The sequence below is a fragment of the Pseudoliparis swirei genome, chromosome 18 (assembly GCF_029220125.1).
Source record: "Pseudoliparis swirei isolate HS2019 ecotype Mariana Trench chromosome 18, NWPU_hadal_v1, whole genome shotgun sequence".
In the NCBI taxonomy this organism is placed as follows: domain Eukaryota; kingdom Metazoa; phylum Chordata; class Actinopteri; order Perciformes; family Liparidae; genus Pseudoliparis; species Pseudoliparis swirei.
The window spans coordinates 1,944,458-1,964,761 of record NC_079405.1 but is presented as its reverse complement, the minus strand read 5'-3'; the positions used below and the strand labels follow the sequence as shown (position 1 = coordinate 1,964,761).

The 20,304-nt window shown below is 49.0% G+C and overlaps 3 protein-coding genes and 1 long non-coding RNA gene across 7 annotated transcripts in view; 1 reads left to right on the top strand and 3 right to left on the bottom strand.

Annotated features, from left to right (window-relative positions):
• The first annotated feature begins 603 nt into the window (after positions 1-603).
• Positions 604-5,211, top strand: LOC130208656 (pyruvate dehydrogenase [acetyl-transferring]-phosphatase 1, mitochondrial-like). Of its 4 annotated transcripts, none has more exons than XM_056437911.1 (6): positions 604-656; positions 1,985-2,175; positions 2,252-2,671; positions 3,122-3,222; positions 3,338-3,915; positions 4,473-5,211. In XM_056437911.1, exons 2-6 carry the CDS (start codon positions 1,987-1,989, stop codon positions 4,751-4,753), a joined length of 1,569 nt encoding a protein of 522 aa, XP_056293886.1. In that variant the 5' UTR covers positions 604-656; positions 1,985-1,986; the 3' UTR covers positions 4,754-5,211. The 4 variants fall into 4 exon arrangements, with proteins under 4 accessions (XP_056293886.1, XP_056293885.1, XP_056293884.1 ...); XM_056437910.1 differs by lacking the exon at positions 604-656 and adding an exon at positions 1,023-1,143; XM_056437909.1 differs by lacking the exon at positions 604-656 and adding an exon at positions 1,023-1,154.
• A 190-nt stretch (positions 5,212-5,401) lies between these two features.
• On the bottom strand, positions 5,402-12,204 carry LOC130208657 (RNA-binding protein 39-like). Its single transcript, XM_056437912.1, has 15 exons — positions 12,096-12,204; positions 11,430-11,492; positions 10,847-10,908; positions 10,585-10,758; positions 10,455-10,511; positions 9,906-10,023; positions 9,456-9,608; positions 9,227-9,373; positions 8,234-8,299; positions 6,666-6,864; positions 6,492-6,578; positions 6,296-6,401; positions 6,106-6,211; positions 5,923-6,001; positions 5,402-5,837 (listed from the first exon to the last, which is right to left on the bottom strand). Exons 2-15 carry the CDS (start codon positions 11,478-11,480, stop codon positions 5,734-5,736), a joined length of 1,509 nt encoding a protein of 502 aa, XP_056293887.1. The 5' UTR covers positions 11,481-11,492; positions 12,096-12,204; the 3' UTR covers positions 5,402-5,733.
• A 522-nt stretch (positions 12,205-12,726) lies between these two features.
• The window catches only part of tsen2 (TSEN2 tRNA splicing endonuclease subunit), a 9,551-nt gene continuing 1,973 nt past the window's right edge, over positions 12,727-20,304 (bottom strand). Inside the window, exons 2-12 of the mRNA XM_056437983.1 lie at positions 15,287-15,353; positions 15,157-15,196; positions 14,815-15,036; positions 14,558-14,711; positions 14,398-14,472; positions 14,119-14,169; positions 13,875-14,019; positions 13,672-13,708; positions 13,466-13,577; positions 13,300-13,389; positions 12,727-13,139 (exon numbers count right to left, since the gene is read on the bottom strand). Of these exons, the coding sequence (XP_056293958.1) occupies positions 13,080-13,139; positions 13,300-13,389; positions 13,466-13,577; positions 13,672-13,708; positions 13,875-14,019; positions 14,119-14,169; positions 14,398-14,472; positions 14,558-14,711; positions 14,815-15,036; positions 15,157-15,196; positions 15,287-15,353 (1,053 nt within the window). The 3' untranslated portion in view covers positions 12,727-13,079. The remainder of the gene's footprint in view (positions 13,140-13,299; positions 13,390-13,465; positions 13,578-13,671; positions 13,709-13,874; positions 14,020-14,118; positions 14,170-14,397; positions 14,473-14,557; positions 14,712-14,814; positions 15,037-15,156; positions 15,197-15,286; positions 15,354-20,304) is intronic.
• LOC130208710 (uncharacterized) lies at positions 17,081-18,194 on the bottom strand. The gene is made up of 3 exons (XR_008834474.1): positions 18,152-18,194; positions 17,726-18,121; positions 17,081-17,185 (listed from the first exon to the last, which is right to left on the bottom strand). It is a non-coding gene; the product is annotated as an uncharacterized LOC130208710 (long non-coding RNA).

Below are 20,304 nucleotides of genomic sequence, written 5' to 3'. Positions count from 1 at the left end.
CCAGTGGAGAAAACGTAATGAAGTGTCATCTACAGTTCCCCTCCAGTGGAGAAAACGTAATGAAGTGTCATCTACAGTTCCCTTCCAGTGGAGAAAACGTAATGAAGTGTCATCTACAGTTCCCTTCCAGTGGAGAAAACGTAATGAAGTGTCATCTACAGTTCCCCTCCAGTGGAGAAAACGTAATGAAGTGTCATCTACAGTTCCCTTCCAGTGGAGAAAACGTAATGAAGTGTCATCTACAGTTCCCCTCCAGTGGAGAAAACGTAATGAAGTGTCATCTACAGTTCCCTTCCAGTGGAGAAAACGTAATGAAGTGTCATCTACAGTTCCCCTCCAGTGGAGAAAACGTAATGAAGTGTCATCTACAGTTCCCTTCCAGTGGAGAAAACGTAATGAAGTGTCATCTACAGTTCCCTTCCAGTGGAGAAAACGCGATGAAGTGTCATCAAGGGTTCCCTTTCAGTGGAGAAAACGTAATGAAGTGTCATCAAGGGTTCCCTTTCAGTGGAGAAAACATGATCAAATATCAGATAGGGTTCCCTTCCAGGCCGGGGGGGGGGGCAGAGAGGTGTACTCCAAGTCGTCACTCCATGTCGATGTGGCGTTGGACGAAGGCCGACAGGCAGACGGGACACAGTTGTGAAGGAATGCAGGTGAGCAGACAGACCGGCAGGTAGAGGTCCAGGGGAAACGGGCAGAGTCAGCGTGAGGCTCGGGTTGCGGAGATGTCCGAGAAAGAATGAATGGAACTGGAGACGCAGGTGAGCGGCTCAGGTAACTGCAGGGTCGATGAGCAACATGGGACAGGTAAGGGGAACAGGTGATGTGTGAAATCCTGGGTCACCAATCTCTATCCAGAGGTTCCATTGACTCAGTCGGGGGCCTTCACGGCCTTCACGACCTTTATGGCAGCGGCAGGTTTATGGATCACTGATTACTGAAGTGAGATACGAAAGCCGTCAAAGGTCACAGACGACGACTGAATATACAAACAACATCCGACGGCACACCTGTCCGGCAGGCGTGAAAAGAACCGCTCCGCTTCGAGGAAGACGAACCAGACGCCCTCGACTGAGACGAGGCTGACGATGAAGAGCTAACCGAACAAGTTCAGCTCACCTTTAGATTCAGAGCCCCGAGGTCAGGAGGAGGTGAAGCAGCGTCCGTGAGCGCCGAGCTAAAGAAAATACTCTGCTGGTTCTCCTGCTGCTCCTTCTGGTTCTCCTGCTGCTCCCTCTGGTTCTCCTGCTGCTCCTTCTGGTTCTCCTGATGCTCCCTCTGTTTCTCCTGATGCTCCCTCTGGTTCTCCTGCTGCTCCTTCTGGTTCTCCTGCTGCTGCTCCCTCTGGTTCTCCTGCTGCTGCTCCCTCTGGTTCTCCTGATGCTCCTTCTGGTTCTCCTGCTGCTGCTCCCTCTGGTTCTCCTGCTGCTGCTCCCTCTGGTTCTCCTGATGCTCCCTCTGGTTCTCCTGCTGCTCCCTCTGGTTCTCCTGCTGCTCCTTCTGGTTCTCCTGCTGCTGCTCCCTCTGGTTCTCCTGCTGCTGCTCCCTCTGGTTCTCCTGCTGCTCCCTCTGGTTCTCCTGCTGCTCCTTCTGGTTCTCCTGCTGCTGCTCCCTCTGGTTCTCCTGCTGCTCCCTCTGGTTCTCCTGCTGCTCCTTCTGGTTCTAGCAAAAATATTGAGTCTTTTTTTTAGGGATTTTGTTCAACTCTGTTGGTTCCTTTGCTGATTGTCCCTCTGGTTCTCCTCCCGGTTTCACACTGTTGGTTCTTCTGGTTCTCCTCCCGGTTTCACTCGGTTGGTTCTCCTGCTGGTTCTCCTCAACGCTGAACTCTGTTGGTTCTCCTCCAGGTTTTATTTGGTTGGTTGTTCTTTTGGTTCTTCCACTGGTTCTCCAGGTTCTACTCTGTTGGTTCTTCTTGGTTCTCCTCCTGGTCTCACATTGTTGGTTCTGATGCTCGTGGTTCTACTGGTCCACTCTGCAGCCATGCTGGGAAGAACAGGAACCTTCAGTGGACGTTGCAGGTTTGAGCTCCAGCAGTCCCGTCACTCCTTGTCCTCGGCTCCCCCCGAGCTCCTCAGGCGCCATTACCCAGCATGCAACGAGAGCAGGATGTACAGGACGGGGAAGGAGGTGGAGCCAATGAACGCAGCTCAGATCAACCGCATCTTAAAGGTGAGTAAGATCTGGAATTCGAGGTGTCGATCTAACAGCCAGTCAAACCACGGATCTCTCCCTCTTCTGTTACCAGGCCAACGAATATAGCCACACCCTGCCCAGAGGCCCCTCCTCCCATGGTGTCCTTGGTTTCCATAGCAACATGCTGCCATCTAACCATCCCAGCGAGGACCGGCGGAGCAGCGCCACCTGCCTGCCGGGCCGCGGCGGCGTGCTGTTCGGCGTGTTCGACGGCCACGCCGGCACGTCCTGCGCCCGCGCCGTCAGCCAGAGGCTCTTCTACTACATCGCCGTGGCAACCCTACCGTTGAGGACGCTGGCGGAGATCGAACGCGCGGTGGAGGAGGAGCGGGCCGTACCACCGCTGCTGGAGTGGCACAAACACCCTCAAGACCACAACGGCACCGGAGGAGGAGCGACCTCCTTCCGCAGCCTCCGGAACTACTGGCAGGAGAGACTGCAGGGTGAAGAGGAGGAAGAAGAGGAGGAGGAGGTAGGGTTGGATGGGTCAAACCGGTTTATAATGAGCCAAATACCGGACCAGACCAGTACACCAAGTACCAGACCAGTACACCAAGTACCAGACCAGTACACCAAGTACCAGACCAGTACACCAAAGACCAGACCAGTACACCAAAGACCAGACCAGACCAGTACACCAAGGACCAGACCAGTACACCAAGTACCAGACCAGTACACCAAAGACCAGACCAGACCAGTACACCAAGGACCAGACCAGTACACCAAAGATCAGTCAAGTACACAAATACCGGACAAGACCAATACACAAAGGATCAGACCAGAGTACCAAAGAACGGACCAGTACAGAACACCAAAGATGGACTAAACCACAGATTCAGCACCAGGTGTTGCACTTGAACACAGCGATGAAGGTATCACATGTTGTGACGTCATCGTCTGTCTCCTCTCTGATTGGCTGCAGGACGGCTGCAGGGTGACATCAGCACTGGTCGGCGCTTTTCGTCGCCTGGACTACGACCTGTCCGTGGAGGCCCAGGTCCACCTGTCCATGTGTTCCTCCAGGTCCTCACTCCACGGTCCAACTCCTTCACTGCCATCGTGTCTGTACCCCGGCCCATGCTGCTGAATCCACTGTTTTCATTGGCCGCTTTCAGCTCTCATCGCTCTCTGTCCGCAGACGTCCGTCTCTCCCCGGGGAGACGTCGTCTCCGTCCTCCCCCCCCTCCCCCCTCCGGGTGGCGCTGTCCGGCTGCACGGCTTGCGTGGCCCACGTGTCCAAGGGCGTCTTGCACGTGGCCAACCTGGGCGACAGCCGGGCCGTCCTGGGCGTCAAGGAGCCCAACGGGAGCTGGTCGGCGGTCAGCCTCACCAACGACCACAACGCGCAGAACCCGGACGAGCTGCAAAGGATTCTGGGGGAACACCCGCCGTCGGAGAGGAGGACGGTGGTCCGCCATGACCGCCTGCTGGGCCTGCTGCTGCCCTTCAGGGCGTTCGGCGACGTCCGTTTCAAATGGGGCGCGGAGATGCTCTCCCGCGTCTACGAGACGCGCCCGGACGTCCTGTCGGCGGTCGGCGAGGCGTTCCGGACGCAGCCGCCGCACTACCTGACCCCGCCTTACCTGAGCGCCCAGCCAGAGGTCACGCTGCACCGCATCAGACCGGCGGACAAGTTTCTGGTCCTGGCGACGGACGGACTCTGGGAGCTGATGCACCGACAGACCGTCATCCAGCTGGTGGGGGAACTGTTGACAGGTAACTCAGATCTAATCACCATGTACACTTCAACTGCGTTCAGCCTTTACACTTCAACTGCTTTCAGCCTTTACACTTCAACTGCTTTCAGCCTTTAGACTTCTACTGCTTTCATCCTTTAGACTTCTACTGCTTTCATCCTTTACACTTCAACTGCTTTCATCCTTTAGACTTCTACCGCTTTCAGCCTTTACACTTCAACAGCTTTTATCCTTAACACTTCAACTGCTTTAATCAGTTACACTTCAACTGACGTTCAATTGCTTTCATCTTTTACACTTCAGCTGCTTTCATCCTTTACACTTCAACTGCTTTCATCATTTACACTTCAACTGACGTTCAATTGCTTTCATCACAGTTGAAGTGTAAATGATGACTGTAGGTAAGGTGTAACTGATGGCAGTTGAAGTGTAAATAATGACAGTGGCTAAGGTGTAACTGATGGCAGTTGAAGTGTAAATAATGACTGTAGGTAAGGGGTAACTGATGGCAGTTGAAGTGTAACTGGTGAATTGAAGTGGCAGTGTGAACAGTGGAAGTGGTTTCTTGCCGTTCAGGCCTTCAGCAGCAAAGACCCATAATCCCCGGCGCGGGCATGACGCTGGGCAGCCTGCAGCGCCTCCTGCTGGAGCGGAGGGACCGGGTCCTGTCGGTGCTGGAGGACCAGAACGGCGCCACCCACCTGCTCCGCCACGCGCTGGGGGACGACGGGTACGGGGCGGTGGCGCCGAACCGCCTGGCCAAGATGCTGAGTCTGCCCCGGGAGCTGGCCAGGAGGTACCGCGATGACGTCACCATCACCGTCATACACCTGAACGAGCCCGAAGTGGTAACTTGAGGTTTTGTTACACGATCATGTTTGTTTTTTATTGACTTTAATGATATTGAGCTAAATTAAGTCAAATTTCAGGTGCTTAAACTTTCCATTTTATTTGACCTCAGACCCTCTGTCACGTGTCTGATTTGACCAATCAGGTTGAAGCTTTATGGGAGTTTCCAACATTATGATAAAGTTGTAAAATAACAGAGAACAGGATTTGTATGCATTAAATACAAATTTAAAACACCTTTCAAGACCGGTAATGCTCCACAATGTAACTCTAAATGTAGAGTAGGTTTACTTAAGGTGGTATTGGTGAGATCAGAGTACTTCTTCCATCTCTGGTAAATGTCTCCAAGTGACCGTGACACAATTCAAACTGGATTAATGCCTTTATTACATTTATTCATCTCGTCTACATTTATTTATATTCCGTTTGTATATTTGGTATTTAATAAACAAGATTCTGATAACTATTTCTTGTACACATTTATTAAAGTTGCAGGAAAAGTGAAACTGATACTGTATAAAATATAGATACATCTCATATCAAACTATATTTCATATATATAACAAACACCCGGTCACAGGTGTCCTGTTACAGCCAATCAGAGTGCAGTATTCTCAGTGAGCATAATTAAGAAAAAGAAAAGAGGACACGGCAGCTGTCAGTGACTTCAAAATAAAATTTAATAAAGGATTTTACAAAATCAAATTCTTAGAAAACACCTTAATACCAAACGGGTTCAAACCAACCAATCGGCTGACACCATCAGCCGGCCTCCTCACAGCTCACAGAGCTCAATCATTGGACGATACACAAAACAGGCCACGCCCAGAAATTCTAATGAGAATGAACAGGAAGTAAAACAGGAAGGAGGGGAGGAAACGCCATTCCTCCTCTCGGACCTGATGAACAGAGGTGAAACTGACTCGTCCGTGTCGACCAATAGGAGAGAGTCTAATGTCCAATCCGAGGGTAGTTCATCGTTGGCGAGTCATCTTCGGGGGGGCGGGGCCAGCGGCTGCGTGGTGACGGCGGACTCCGGGAACAGGTTGTGGTAGGTGGGCAACGGGACGTAGGAAGCCGTGATCATCTTACCTGAAACAACAAGAGGGACGTCACAGCTGCTCTCTGATTGGTCCACAGCACACAGGGGGCGGGGCTAAACGAGACAATCTCTTACCAGCAAAGTAGCGTCCATGGAGAGCGTTGACCGCGGCCATGGCGGAGGGGATTGACGGACACTTGACGTAAACGTTCCCCTGAAAACAAGAAAAGGTCAAAGGTCGCACGTTACAGATTAGAGTACAACACACACACACTACTGGCTGCCTCCCTTCGCGGTGAGGTCAAAGGTCACGTGTACCTCAGCAGAGTTCTTGTCGATGTAGATGTGGACGACGCCTCCGTGTTTGTTACACTCCTCGATGACGTCATGCTGGATGTCCATCTCCCAACCGGGAACGTCCTCACTGGAACACACAAGAGACAACATCAATAAACCTGTAACACACACACACACACAGACAGGTGGAGAGACATACAGGTGTACTCACAACTTGGGGTTGAACATGTTGGACAGTTGGAAGCAGTGTGTGGCGAGCGGCTGAGAGGGAAGATTAGTCATGCTGGAGTTCATGTTGAGAGTTGGATTCATAGCAGCTGAAACACACATTTAAATCTCATTACACACACACACGTCATCCCGTAGGTCATCTACACAGGTGTGTGTGTGCGTGCAGGCGAGCGTACCTGACACGGCGGCCATCGCGCCGAAGGCGAGCATGCCGCTCATCTGCAGAGCCTGCTGGGCGGCGGGAGGCATCTGGAGCCCAGTACCTGGTCAGGGGACACACACACACACATTGAGGGTGGCTGTCCGCAGGTGGGTGTCTGTGGTGCTTGTGCATCGGCTGGGCGTCTCACCCTCGGCGAGCCGCGCCATCAGCTGCAGCCGCCCGGTGGTGCCGAGGTCGATGCCGCTGCGCTCCAGCTCGTCGCTGTCGAGGAACGAGGAGAAGGCGTCGGAGCGCTCCGTCACGTTGCCGACCTTCATGGGCCGGCCGGCCAGCTCGAAGCCGTTCAGCTGCTCCAGAGCCTTCTTGGCGCACTCGGCGTCGGCAAACTGGTCAGACAGACGGGTCACATGAGTAGGTGAGACAGGCAGGTCGAAGACTAGGTGAGACAGACAGGCGGGTCACGTGAGTAGGTGAGACAGGCGGGTCACGTGAGTAGGTGAGACAGACAGGCGGGTCACGTGAGTAGGTGAGACAGACAGACGGGTCACGTGAGTAGGTGAGACAGACAGGCGGGTCACGTGAGTAGGTGAGACAGACAGGCGGGTCACGTGAGCAGGTGAGACAGACAGACAGGCGGGTCACGTGAGTAGGTGAGACAGACAGACAGGCGGGTCACGTGAGCAGGTGAGACAGACAGGCGGGTCACGTGAGTAGGTGAGACAGACAGACAGGCGGGTCACGTGAGTAGGTGAGACAGACAGGCGGGTCACGTGAGCAGGTGAGACAGACAGGCGGGTCACGTGAGTAGGTGAGACAGACAGGCGGGTCACGTGAGTAGGTGAGACAGACAGGCGGGTCACGTAAGTAGGTGAGACAGGCGGGTCACGTGAGTAGGTGAGACAGACAGGCGGGTCACGTGAGTAGGTGAGACAGACAGGCGGGTCACGTGAGTAGGTGAGACAGACAGGCGGGTCACGTGAGACAGGCGGGTCACGTGAGTAGGTGAGACAGACAGGCGGGTCACGTGAGTAGGTGAGACAGACAGGCGGGTCACGTGAGCAGGTGAGACAGACAGGCGGGTCACGTGAGTAGGTGAGACAGACAGGCGGGTCACGTAAGTAGGTGAGACAGGCGGGTCACGTGAGTAGGTGAGACAGGCGGGTCACGTGAGTAGGTGAGACAGACAGGCGGGTCACGTGAGTAGGTGAGACAGGCGGGTCACGTGAGTAGGTGAGACAGGCAGGCGGGTCACGTGAGTAGGTGAGACAGACAGGCGGGTCACGTGAGTAGGTGAGACAGGCGGGTCACGTGAGCAGGTGAGACAGACAGGCGGGTCACGTGAGTAGGTGAGACAGACAGGCGGGTCACGTGAGTAGGTGAGACAGACAGGCGGGTCACGTGAGTAGGTGAGACAGACAGGCGGGTCACGTGATCAGGTGAGACAGACAGACAGGCGGGTCACGTGAGTAGGTGAGACAGACAGGCGGGTCACGTGAGTAGGTGAGACAGGCAGGCGGGTCACGTGAGTAGGTGAGACAGGAGGAGGTTATACAACAGGAAGTGAGTCTCAGCTGACGCGTTAAAACTCTTTACACTAAATGTAGACATATTCTTATATTTGCTGACCTTTTAACTGAAATACGAGAGAAGATCAATAATATGAATCAATGATCAATAACATGAATCAGATGATCAATAACATGAATCAATGATCAATAACATGAATCAGATGATCAATAGGGGTAGTTGATGTACCGTGATGAAGCCGTAGCCTTTAGAGGTTCCTGTGTCTCCGTCCATCATCAGCTGGATGCTCTCAATCTGAGACACACACACAGTCACACAAACACACCGTCACACACACACCTACATCTGTGTGTGTGTACATGTGTATGTATGTGTGTACATATATATATCAGGGTTTTTCCTGGGTCAAAATGGGTCTTCGGTGCACCGTCTATTCGTGCAGGTCGGGCTGTTGAGTGATCAGCAGCTGGTCGCTCGGTCAAGTCGCGCACCTCACAGTTGCGTATTGATCAGACAAGAAGACACGCTTATCAACTCCAGTGTTTCCCCTCCTACTATAACAGGGTGAAATCTCTCCCCCCCCCCCCCGTCAACAATTCTCGGCTCGCGCGACAGAACGAGGGTTCGGCTGTAGCCGACTTGAAACATACTATTGAGAACATATTCGCTGACGTGATGAACAGTTTTAATTTTTTCCATCGCACTTTTTTTTGCCTTAGGCGCTCGGGAAAACGGCTTAGGCGCGCGCCCAAATTTTCTCTATGCAGGAAAAACCCTGTATATGTGTGTGTACATGTGTGTGTACGTGTATATACGTGTGTGTATGTATGTGTATACGTGTACATGTGTGTGTATGTATATATGTGTGTACATATATGTGTGTGCGTGTGTGTATATATATATATGTGTGTGTACATGTATATATGCGTGTATGTTTGTGTGTTTATCTGTATGTATGTGTGTGTATATATGCGTGTGTGTATATGTGTGTGTATATATATGTGTGTGTGTGTGTATATGTGTGTGTGTATACGTGTGTGTGTGTATATGTTTGTGTGTATATATGTGTGTGTATATATATGTGTGTGTATGTGTGTGTGTATATATGTGTGTGTATATATATGTGTGTGTGTATATATGTGTGTGTGTGTATATGTGTATATATGTGTGTGTGTATATGTATATGTGTGTGTATATATGTGTGTGTATGTGTGTGTGTACCCGTCCAAAGGGCTCAAAGATGCCCCTCAGCATCTCCTCGGTGATGTTGAAGTGCAGTGACCCGACGTAGAGCCTCATCGGTCCCGATGAGCCCTTCTGCAGGTTGTTGGCGGCTGCGGCCGCGGCGGCTGCTCGGTTCTTCTCCGCCTGCGCGCACACACACACACTTTACTCAAACGCTATTTTTATTGTGATATAAAAACCGTTACATGTGTGTGTGTGCGTTTACCTGCGAGGCCTGCACGATGATGGGAACTGCCAGCAGCCTTTGCCCCGTCAGCCCGATGGCCAGAGGAACCGAGTTGGTCTCCACGAACTCGATGTAGGCGATGCCCTTCGACTTGCGGGAGTTCCGGTCGGAAATCATCCTCACGTCACGCACCTGAGGGGGGAGGCGACCGACGAGCTCGTTACCATGGAGAGCGGAGCTCAATCATTGGACGATGCACAAAACAGGCCACGCCCACATATTCTAAAGAGAATGAACAGGAAGTAAAACAGGAAGGCGGGGAGGAAACGCCGTTCCTCCTCTGGGACCCGATGAACGGAGGTGAAACCGACTCGCCGTGTGTCGACCAATAGGAGAGCGTCTAATGTCCAATCCCAGGGTAGTTATATATATATATATATATATATATTTGTAATGGTTTAATTTGGGCTTTTATTGTGAAGGGCTCACCTTCCCAACAGAGGAGAAGAAGTCCTCCAGGTCTCGGGGTCGTATCCGGGCGGCGAGCTGCATGCAGAACACCGTGCGGGCGTCGCGCTCCTCTGGACTCAGGTTATCTACGGGCTGCCTGCACACACACACAAAGACGAGTCACACACACACACACAGACGAGTCACACACACACACACACAAAGACGAGTCACACACACACACACACAAAGACGAGTCACACACACGAGTCACACACACACACACAGACGAGTCACACACACACAGACGAGTCACACACACACAGACGAGTCACACACAAAGACGAGTCACACACACACACACACAGACGAGTAACACACACACACCAGCACGAGTCACACACACAGACGAGTCACACACACACACACAAAGACGAGTCACACACACGAGTCACACACACACACACACAGACGAGTCACACACACACAGACGAGTCACACACACAAAGACGAGTTACACACACACACACGAGTCACACACTTCTCCACGCTCAGCCGCGGCTCGTGAGCATTCCGAGGTGAACTCACCTGAGTGGACTCTTCTCCTTCCTGACGGGGGGGCTCTTACTCTTGGACCGTTTACGGCTGGGAACACAGACGGGGAAATATAAATGTAAATACATAAATGTTTATACACAAGTAAAGGAGTCCTCCTCACTTCTGGTGGTGGTCTCGGTAGCGCCCCCCCCTCTCTCGGCTGCTGCGGCGCTCTCGGCTGCGGCTCCTCCTCTTGGTGTCTCGGCTGCGGCTGCTCTTGCGCTCTCGGCTGCGGCTGCGCTTCTTGTCGCGGCTGCGCTTCCGGTCGCGGCTGCGCTTCTTCCTGTCGGACCCGCTGTGAGCCAATCAGAGCGCGACATTAAAATCAACTCTTTATCAACTTGCTGCGCTGTGGGGGAGCGGATTGAGACGGGCGCGTTCACCTCTTGGTGCGTTCCTCCGGTTCTGGTGCCGTTGCCTCGGGGCTTTGGCTCTTTAGGTCCTCCTGAGGAGGCAGGATGCAACAGTCACACTACTGTCAATCACCTGTAGCCCCGCCCCTAAAGCATCCCCTGCCTCATAGTCTGACTCTAAATGACCATAAAGTATAAATGATGACATCATGCTGTATAGAAGAAGATTTAAAAACTAGAGACTGAGACATGAACTCATGTTTACTATGTTTACTGAGGGAATAAAACAATATCAATATTAATATAGATCCAGGACTCCACCGTGCAGATATTCTTCAGCTTGTGCTGGTTCTGGGACTCTGAAGGGCCCCGAAGAAACCTGGAGCCGCAAGTCACTCACATCGAGACTAGACTCAAGGGCCGTGGTTCTGAGCTATGAGGACCAGTAGAGACCCGACGGGACCACGTTCAGATGTGGTTCTATGTGGGCTATGAGAACCAGTAGAGACCAGTTCAGATGTGGTTCTATCTGAGCTATGAGGACCAGTAGAGACCAGTTCAGATGTGGTTCTATCTGAGCTATGAGGACCAGTAGAGACCAGTTGAGTCTTACCTTTCTGAACGGAGCCTCCAGCATCGCCTCGATGTCGAGGTCGTCAGCCATCGTCCTGCTTGACTACACACAAACACACAAAGTTATATACGCAAACACAAAAAGTTATATAAACACACAAATACAGAAACACACAAAATGATATAAACATGTAGAATAAATAAAGAAACAGGCACGAGTTTGAGGAAAAATAAAGATTCTTTAAATTATGTTAATAGAATATATGACGCTATATATTAGTATAGAGTACTTTAATATTCATAATACTTTGACTAGTCAATAGTACAGTACAAATAGCCTCGTGTATTTAGAGTACTTTGATACTCATAATACTTTGACTAAAGTCAATAGTACAGTACAAATAGCCTCATGTATTCGAAATACATCGATACTCATAATACTTTGACCAAAGTTAAAAGTACCTCAATCCAAATAGCCTCATTTATTCGCAGTACTTTAATACTTTAACTGAAATCACATGACAAAGAGTCGCTCGGCTCTGAGGCTAAATCAGCTCAACACGCCTGCGCAGTGTTCGGCTAACAGCTAGCTAGCTGCTAGCTTCAACGGCTGTGAAGCAACGATCCATTAGCTAATGTTCCGGGTGTCTAACGTTCCCGGTATTTAACGGTACCGGCAGAGTACCGGGGCACGGCGTAGTCTTACCTGCACACAAAGCGTCTTTGGGGGGTTTTGACGAGCAGTCCGCCGGCTAACAGTCGCTTCTCAATCTTTGCCCTCGCGACGACACGCACCTTCCTCTAAATGGCGCTGCAAGGAACTCCGCTATCATCGCGAGATCTTCCTCCCGCGAGATCATAACAAAGTGATAGCTTCAAGGCCGACTGCATCCGGTCAAAGGAAGCTCACTTCCGCCACAGCGATAAGAGCGTAAGTAATAATTATGAGATACTAAGTAATAATTATGATACTAAGTCATACTAAAGATAGTAAGTAATAATTATGTACAAATTATAAATATGAGATGAGAGTAATACTTATCTTAATAAGTAATAATGATTAATACTTGAGATATTAAGTAATAATTATGAGATACTAAGTCATAAATCTGAGATTCTGGGTAATAATTATGTTGGTAATACTAATAAAATAGTAAGTCATAATTATTTGATGCTATGTAATAATTGAGATATTAAGTCATTATGAATCTTTGTTTTGTCATCACTGTGGTGGAAATAGACTTCCATAACAATCAGGCTGCAACATGTTAATAATTATTTTGAGATGACCACTTTCTATTATACACCATTTGAACTTTCTGTGTTTATTATTTAAACTCACAATTATCTTCACATTATTCCAATCGAGCACATTTACATTTTTGAATGAAAGAAAAAAGTAAATTAACCCTCAGGAGAATCACTGGAACATTAGAGAGGACAGGAAGTTCTTTGATTCTATAAAATATTTTTTATTGTTCAAGAAACACAACCTGTAGGAGCTCCACACACCTCCACTGGTCTTTAAGTCCTTGTGAGGACTCGTGCTGCGTTCAGGGACACTCAAACATTTGATGTTGTCTTGTTTCAGACTCTTCAATGACAATAAATAATCTTATCCTCTTTTGGCTGATGTCATCAGTCTCTTCGGGACATCACACGGTGACATCATCAGTTTCTTCTCAGCCAATCAGATGTCTTCCTGCTCCGCTCGCTCTTTGGTGGAAACCCAACGGCTGACGATCACTTCCTGTTCATAGAAAACATTTTTTCACTCATTCCGTTTCCTCTTTTGTCCGATAAAAAAAGAAAATGTCCGACAGAAAATGTAAATGAACAACTACTACTTCACAGGCACCGTTATCTTTCTGTCGATCAACTATTTAATAATGTAGCTTCATGTCATCTACCTGAACCTTCAGTCTGCTCAGACAGACGGGCGAGTCCAGCTCAGCTTCTGATAGGTCGGCCGGGAAGATGATGTAACACAACATCAGCTCCTGTGAAGCGAGCGGAAAGAAATGAAACACCAGAATCTAAATCTCAAACCGATAAGACGTCCCGCGACTCGTTTACCTTCGAGACGTTGGAGGTGATCCTGCTGTGAGCCGCCAGAGAACGCCACGAGAACGGACGCAACGGCGAGCCCTTGAACGCATCATCAACCCGCTCAATCACAACCGAATAACTACAGGAACAGGAGACAATGAGATCGTCTCGAAATATATTTTTGCATGCATGCATGCATGCATGTGTGTGATGTGTGTGTGTGTGTGTGTTACCTGGCGTGGTAGAAAGGGGGTCCTTTCCTATACAACACTGAAAACACACAGAAAAGAGAATCATGTAAATAGTGTATTTTCAGGCTCCGCCTCCTGTGCCCTGATGATTGACAGCTGTCAATCTTGTGTGAACTGGTCCCAGCTTCATACTGGTTTCTAACTCTTACAGGAAAACTGTATCAAAGTGTGTGTGTGTGTCTTACTGAGGTCCACGCCGTACTTGGCCCCGCCCCCTCCTTTAGGGACCCACCCCCTGCTCCGACAGTGCTGATAGGCGGCGAAGGAGCTGACGAAGTCGGGCCTCATGGAGCAAAACTCCCTCCACAGCTGGAGGATCGACTGCGGCTCCTGTCCAATCACAATAGAGCATGCGGTGATGTCATAAAAAAAATAAAAATAAATTTAACAGGAAGTTTTATTGGTTTATTTATTGACTCAGCCAGGTACCTGGTTCAGGTAGACAGACAGGCAGCCCAGACTGTAGACCAGGAAGAAGGCCTGTCGGTGCAAACAGACAGCTGCTGAAGAGGCCACGCCCCCTAGGTGTTCAGGTGATTGACCATCTGACTACTGAACAGTTTACAGACGGACCCTTTAACAACCTTCAACCATTCAGAGATACAACCAGATTGCCATCTGAATCCGTCAGCAGCCGAGGCTCATGGGTAATGTAGTGTTTATAGACAGAAGCCAGCTGAAACACAGGTGGGCGCATTGGTGCGTTACCTCCTCCAGACTGAGTTGCAGGTACTCTGTGAGAGAGAAAGGAGTCCGCCGGATCTCCTTGACCCCCCCACACACCTGCAGACACAACACACACAACTCACTTTGTGGTCTGAGTGGTCGAAGTCAAGGTAACAACTAACAAAGACGTTTAAAGACTCACCTCACTGTCAGAGACCACAAGGACAAAACCAGGCCCGGGAACCAAGGGACCAGGATCAGAGTCAGAGTCTGAGTTGAGTTCAGGGTCTACATCAGATCCCGGGTCGCCGCTGGGATCAGGATCAGGGTCTTGGTCGTGGTTTTGGGGGCTCGACCTGAAACGTTAACTTTGTCAGACTCCTCTGAACAACAATAAAATGTAAGAACAATTTGATTTATCTCCCGAAAATATATATAAATGTAATTTATGATAAATACCTGCGGCTTCTCTTGGCCTCTGGCTCGACCTCTGACCCCGGACTCTTTGTTTGGGGACTGGCTCCCCCATTCGGTCCCGGCTCCTCCCCTCCACTCCCCTCCCTCCTCACATCCTCCATCTCTACGGGCCGAGCGAGGTCGAGCAGGGTTTGATTGACAGCGTCTTCGTCCAATCCCTGAGCAGAGAGAGCGGAACCCGCCCACCTGAGGAGCTCTTCATACCTGCAGCAGGAAGTGGAGGGGGAGAGGTTTTTATGTGACACAAAGCAGAGATGATGTCATCGTGTGGACAGACCGGATGTGATGTCATGGTGTGGACAGACAGGATGTGATGTCACTCACCTGGACTGTGAGACGACAGGTAGGAACAAACCTTCGTGTTCTGAAACAAAACCAGAGAGCGGCTTTATGACCAGTGCTGATTGGACTAGACTGATGATGAGGTCACGGGGGGGGGGGGGGGGGGACTCACGTTCCCATTGGTCAGAGACGCTGTGGTCCGGTCTCGCTCTGGACAGGACGCCTTTACCAAAGTAACCCTGGAACGAGACAAGACCGTGATGTGGACTACCTAGACCTGGTTCTACATGAAGTGGACTACCTAGACCTGGTTCTACATGATGTGGACTACCTAGACCTGGTTCTACATGATGTGGACTACCTAGACCTGGTTCTACATGATGTGGACTACCTAGACCTGGTTCTACATGAAGTGGACTACCTAGACCTGGTTCTACATGATGTGGACTACCTAGACCTGGTTCTACATGATGTGGACTACCTAGACCTGGTTCTACATGATGTGGACTACCTAGACCTGGTTCTACATGATGTGGACTACCTAGACCTGGTTCTACATGATGTGGACTACCTAGACCTGGTTCTACATGAAGTGGACTACCTAGACCTGGTTCTACATGATGTGGACTACCTAGACCTGGTTCTACATGATGTGGAATACCTAGACCTGGTTCTACATGATGTGGACTACCTAGACCTGGTTCTACATGATGTGGACTACCTAGACCTGGTTCTACATGATGTGGACTACCTAGACCTGGTTCTACATGATGTGGACTACCTAGACCTGGTTCTACATGATGTGGACTACCTAGACCTGGTTCTACATGAAGTGGACTACCTAGACCTGGTTCTACATGATGTGGACTACCTAGACCTGGTTCTACATGATGTGGACTACCTATACCTGGTTCTACATGATGTAGACTACCTAGACCTGGTTCTACATGATGTGGAATACCTAGACCTGGTTCTACATGATGTGGACTACCTATACCTGGTTCTACATGATGTAGACTACCTAGACCTGGTTCTACATGATGTGGACTACCTAGACCTGGTTCTACATGATGTGGACTACCTAGACCTGGTTCTACATGAAGTGGACTACCTAGACCTGGTTCTACATGATGTGGACTACCTATACCTGGTTCTACATGATGTAGACTACCTAGACCTGGTTCTACATGATGTGGAATACCTAGACCTGGTTCTACATGATGTGGACTACCTATACCTGGTTCTACATGATGTAGACTACCTAGACCTGGTTCTACATGATGTGGACTACCTAGACCTGGTTCTACATGATGTAGACTACCTAGACCTGGTTCTACATGATGTGGAATACCTAGACCTGGTTCTACATGATGTGGACTACCTAGACCTGGTTCTACATGAAGTGGACTACCTAGACCTGGTTCTACATGATGTGGACTACCTAGACCTGGTTCTACATGATGTGGACTACCTAGACCTGGTTCTACATGATGTGGACTACCTAGACCTGGTTCTACATGATGTGGACTACCTAGACCTGGTTCTACATGATGTGGACTACCTAGACCTGGTTCTACATGATGTGGACTACCTAGACCTGGTTCTACATGAAGTGGACTACCTAGACCTGGTTCTACATGATGTGGACTACCTAGACCTGGTTCTACATGAAGTGGACTACCTAGACCTGGTTCTACATGAAGTGGACTACCTAGACCTGGTTCTACATGATGTGGACTACCTAGACCTGGTTCTACATGATGTGGACTACCTAGACCTGGTTCTACATGATGTGGACTACCTAGACCTGGTTCTACATGATGTGGACTACCTAGACCTGGTTCTACATGATGTGGACTACCTAGACCTGGTTCTACATGAAGTGGACTACCTAGACCTGGTTCTACATGATGTGGACTACCTAGACCTGGTTCTACATGAAGTGGACTACCTAGACCTGGTTCTACATGAAGTGGACTACCTAGACCTGGTTCTACATGATGTGGACTACCTAGACCTGGTTCTACATGATGTGGAATACCTAGACCTGGTTCTACATGATGTGGACTACCTAGACCTGGTTCTACATGAAGTGGACTACCTAGACCTGGTTCTACATGATGTGGACTACCTAGACCTGGTTCTACATGATGTGGACTACCTAGACCTGGTTCTACATGATGTGGACTACCTAGACCTGGTTCTACATGATGTGGACTACCTAGACCTGGTTCTACATGATGTGGACTACCTAGACCTGGTTCTACATGATGTGGACTACCTAGACCTGGTTCTACATGAAGTGGACTACCTAGACCTGGTTCTACATGATGTGGACTACCTAGACCTGGTTCTACATGATGTGGACTACCTAGACCTGGTTCTACATGAAGTGGACTACCTAGACCTGGTTCTACATGATGTGGACTACCTAGACCTGGTTCTACATGATGTGGACTACCTAGACCTGGTTCTACATGATGTGGACTACCTAGACCTGGTTCTACATGATGTGGACTACCTAGACCTGGTTCTACATGAAGTGGACTACCTAGACCTGGTTCTACATGATGTGGACTACCTAGACCTGGTTCTACATGATGTGGACTACCTATACCTGGTTCTACATGATGTAGACTACCTAGACCTGGTTCTACATGATGTGGACTACCTAGACCTGGTTCTACATGATGTGGACTACCTATACCTGGTTCTACATGATGTAGACTACCTAGACCTGGTTCTACATGATGTGGACTACCTAGACCTGGTTCTACATGATGTAGACTACCTAGACCTGGTTCTACATGATGTGGAATACCTAGACCTGGTTCTACATGATGTGGACTACCTAGACCTGGTTCTACATGAAGTGGACTACCTAGACCTGGTTCTACATGATGTGGACTACCTAGACCTGGTTCTACATGATGTGGATTACCTAGACCTGGTTCTACATGATGTGGACTACCTAGACCTGGTTCTACATGAAGTGGACTACCTAGACCTGGTTCTACATGAAGTGGACTACCTAGACCTGGTTCTACATGATGTGGACTACCTAGACCTGGTTCTACATGATGTGGACTACCTAGACCTGGTTCTACATGATGTGGACTACCTAGACCTGGTTCTACATGATGTGGACTACCTAGACCTGGTTCTACATGAAGTGGACTACCTAGACCTGGTTCTACATGATGTGGACTACCTAGACCTGGTTCTACATGATGTGGACTACCTATACCTGGTTCTACATGATGTAGACTACCTAGACCTGGTTCTACATGATGTAGACTACCTAGACCTGGTTCTACATGATGTGGACTACCTATACCTGGTTCTACATGATGTAGACTACCTAGACCTGGTTCTACATGATGTGGACTACCTAGACCTGGTTCTACATGATGTAGACTACCTAGACCTGGTTCTACATGATGTGGAATACCTAGACCTGGTTCTACATGATGTGGACTACCTAGACCTGGTTCTACATGAAGTGGACTACCTAGACCTGGTTCTACATGATGTGGACTACCTAGACCTGGTTCTACATGATGTGGACTACCTAGACCTGGTTCTACATGATGTGGACTACCTAGACCTGGTTCTACATGAAGTGGACTACCTAGACCTGGTTCTACATGAAGTGGACTACCTAGACCTGGTTCTACATGATGTGGCAGGGCTCCAGACTAACTTTTTTAACTAGGAGCACAGTCGCTCCTAACTTAAAATGTTAGGGGCGCAAGCAGAAAATTTAGGGGCGTACTTTTTCCTGGGTCAAAATGGGTCTTGGGTGGTCCCAAAAAAATTTTTTGCGCGCTACGCGAGCACCTTCTATTCATGCAGTCGAGCTATTGAGTGCGTGATCAGCAGCTGGCCGCTCTGCCGTGATACACGCACACAGGTGAGCACACCTCCTTGAAACATACTATTGAGAACATATTCGCTGACATGAACCTGATGAACACAGTTATTTTTTGTTTTTTCAACGCAGACTTTTTTTTGCCTTAGGCGCTCGGGATTTGTCATAGGCGCTCGGGAAAACGGCTTAGGCGCGCGTCCAAATTTTCTCTGCAGGAAAAACCCTGACACACTATAAATCGACTTGCAAAGTTTTCCCATCATTTTTACTGTATTACTGATAAATAATTTGACAATATACAATCTTATGCCTGTTTGCCTTCATGAACTGCAAAACATTCACAACAGAGAACTCTTCAGAAGTTACTGTATTGAGTTTAAACATATTTGAAGAGAAAACATACCTTGAGCATGTGCATGTTGCACTTGATGTGGCCAATCAAAACATTTGTTGGTTTCTAGAGATGCACCGATCAGGTTTTGGTGCCGATCACCGATCACTGAAATCAGTATCTGCCGATCACCGATAATACCGATCACGATCACTGAAATCAGTATCTGCCGATCACCGATAATACCGATCACCGATCACTGAAATCAGTATCTGCCGATCCGATAATACCAATCACCGATCACGGTGTTGATTGAAGCATTCTATTTATTGTGTAGCATTATTGCCTAGGACTATGAGGAAATACATATATAAAGCAACTCAAACATTAAAGAAATTACCGATTTCTTTAAACATTTAGAACTTTTACTTTGAAAAATGTCCTAATTGATACATTAAAATTGTTTGATTGCTATTGTAGGGGATTTCAGATATGTATGGAACACATCTGCATCATTCATTTCCTGGAACTCTTGGGGAAATCTATATACAGGACTTTTCTTAACATACAAAAGACTGACTAATTTTTATAAACTCTTCCTTGGTACAGTAAACATTTTTAATGTTAGCATAATTTAAGCTAAATCTCAGAAACTATCTATAAAGATACAACATCAGTTCATTGTTTACTTTTATATGTTAGTGTATGATTTGTCGACATCTTATTTTGATAAACGGATGTTGTTTCACGTGGTTCTTTCCGCTAACTTTGCAAAACCGGATGTTGTCACTTAAATCCTTCCGCTAACGTTATCAAAACCCTCGCGCGCTCCAGATCGAATGCGTTTACCGTGAACATCAGTCTCTAGGGGCAGACATGTGAGAGTCGGCTGAGTTGACCCAGAGATTCAACTCGGGGGACGGGGACGCCGCTCGGTGGTGAGGATCCCCTCTGACCTCTGACCTCTCACTCTGCGGCCCTCGCCCTC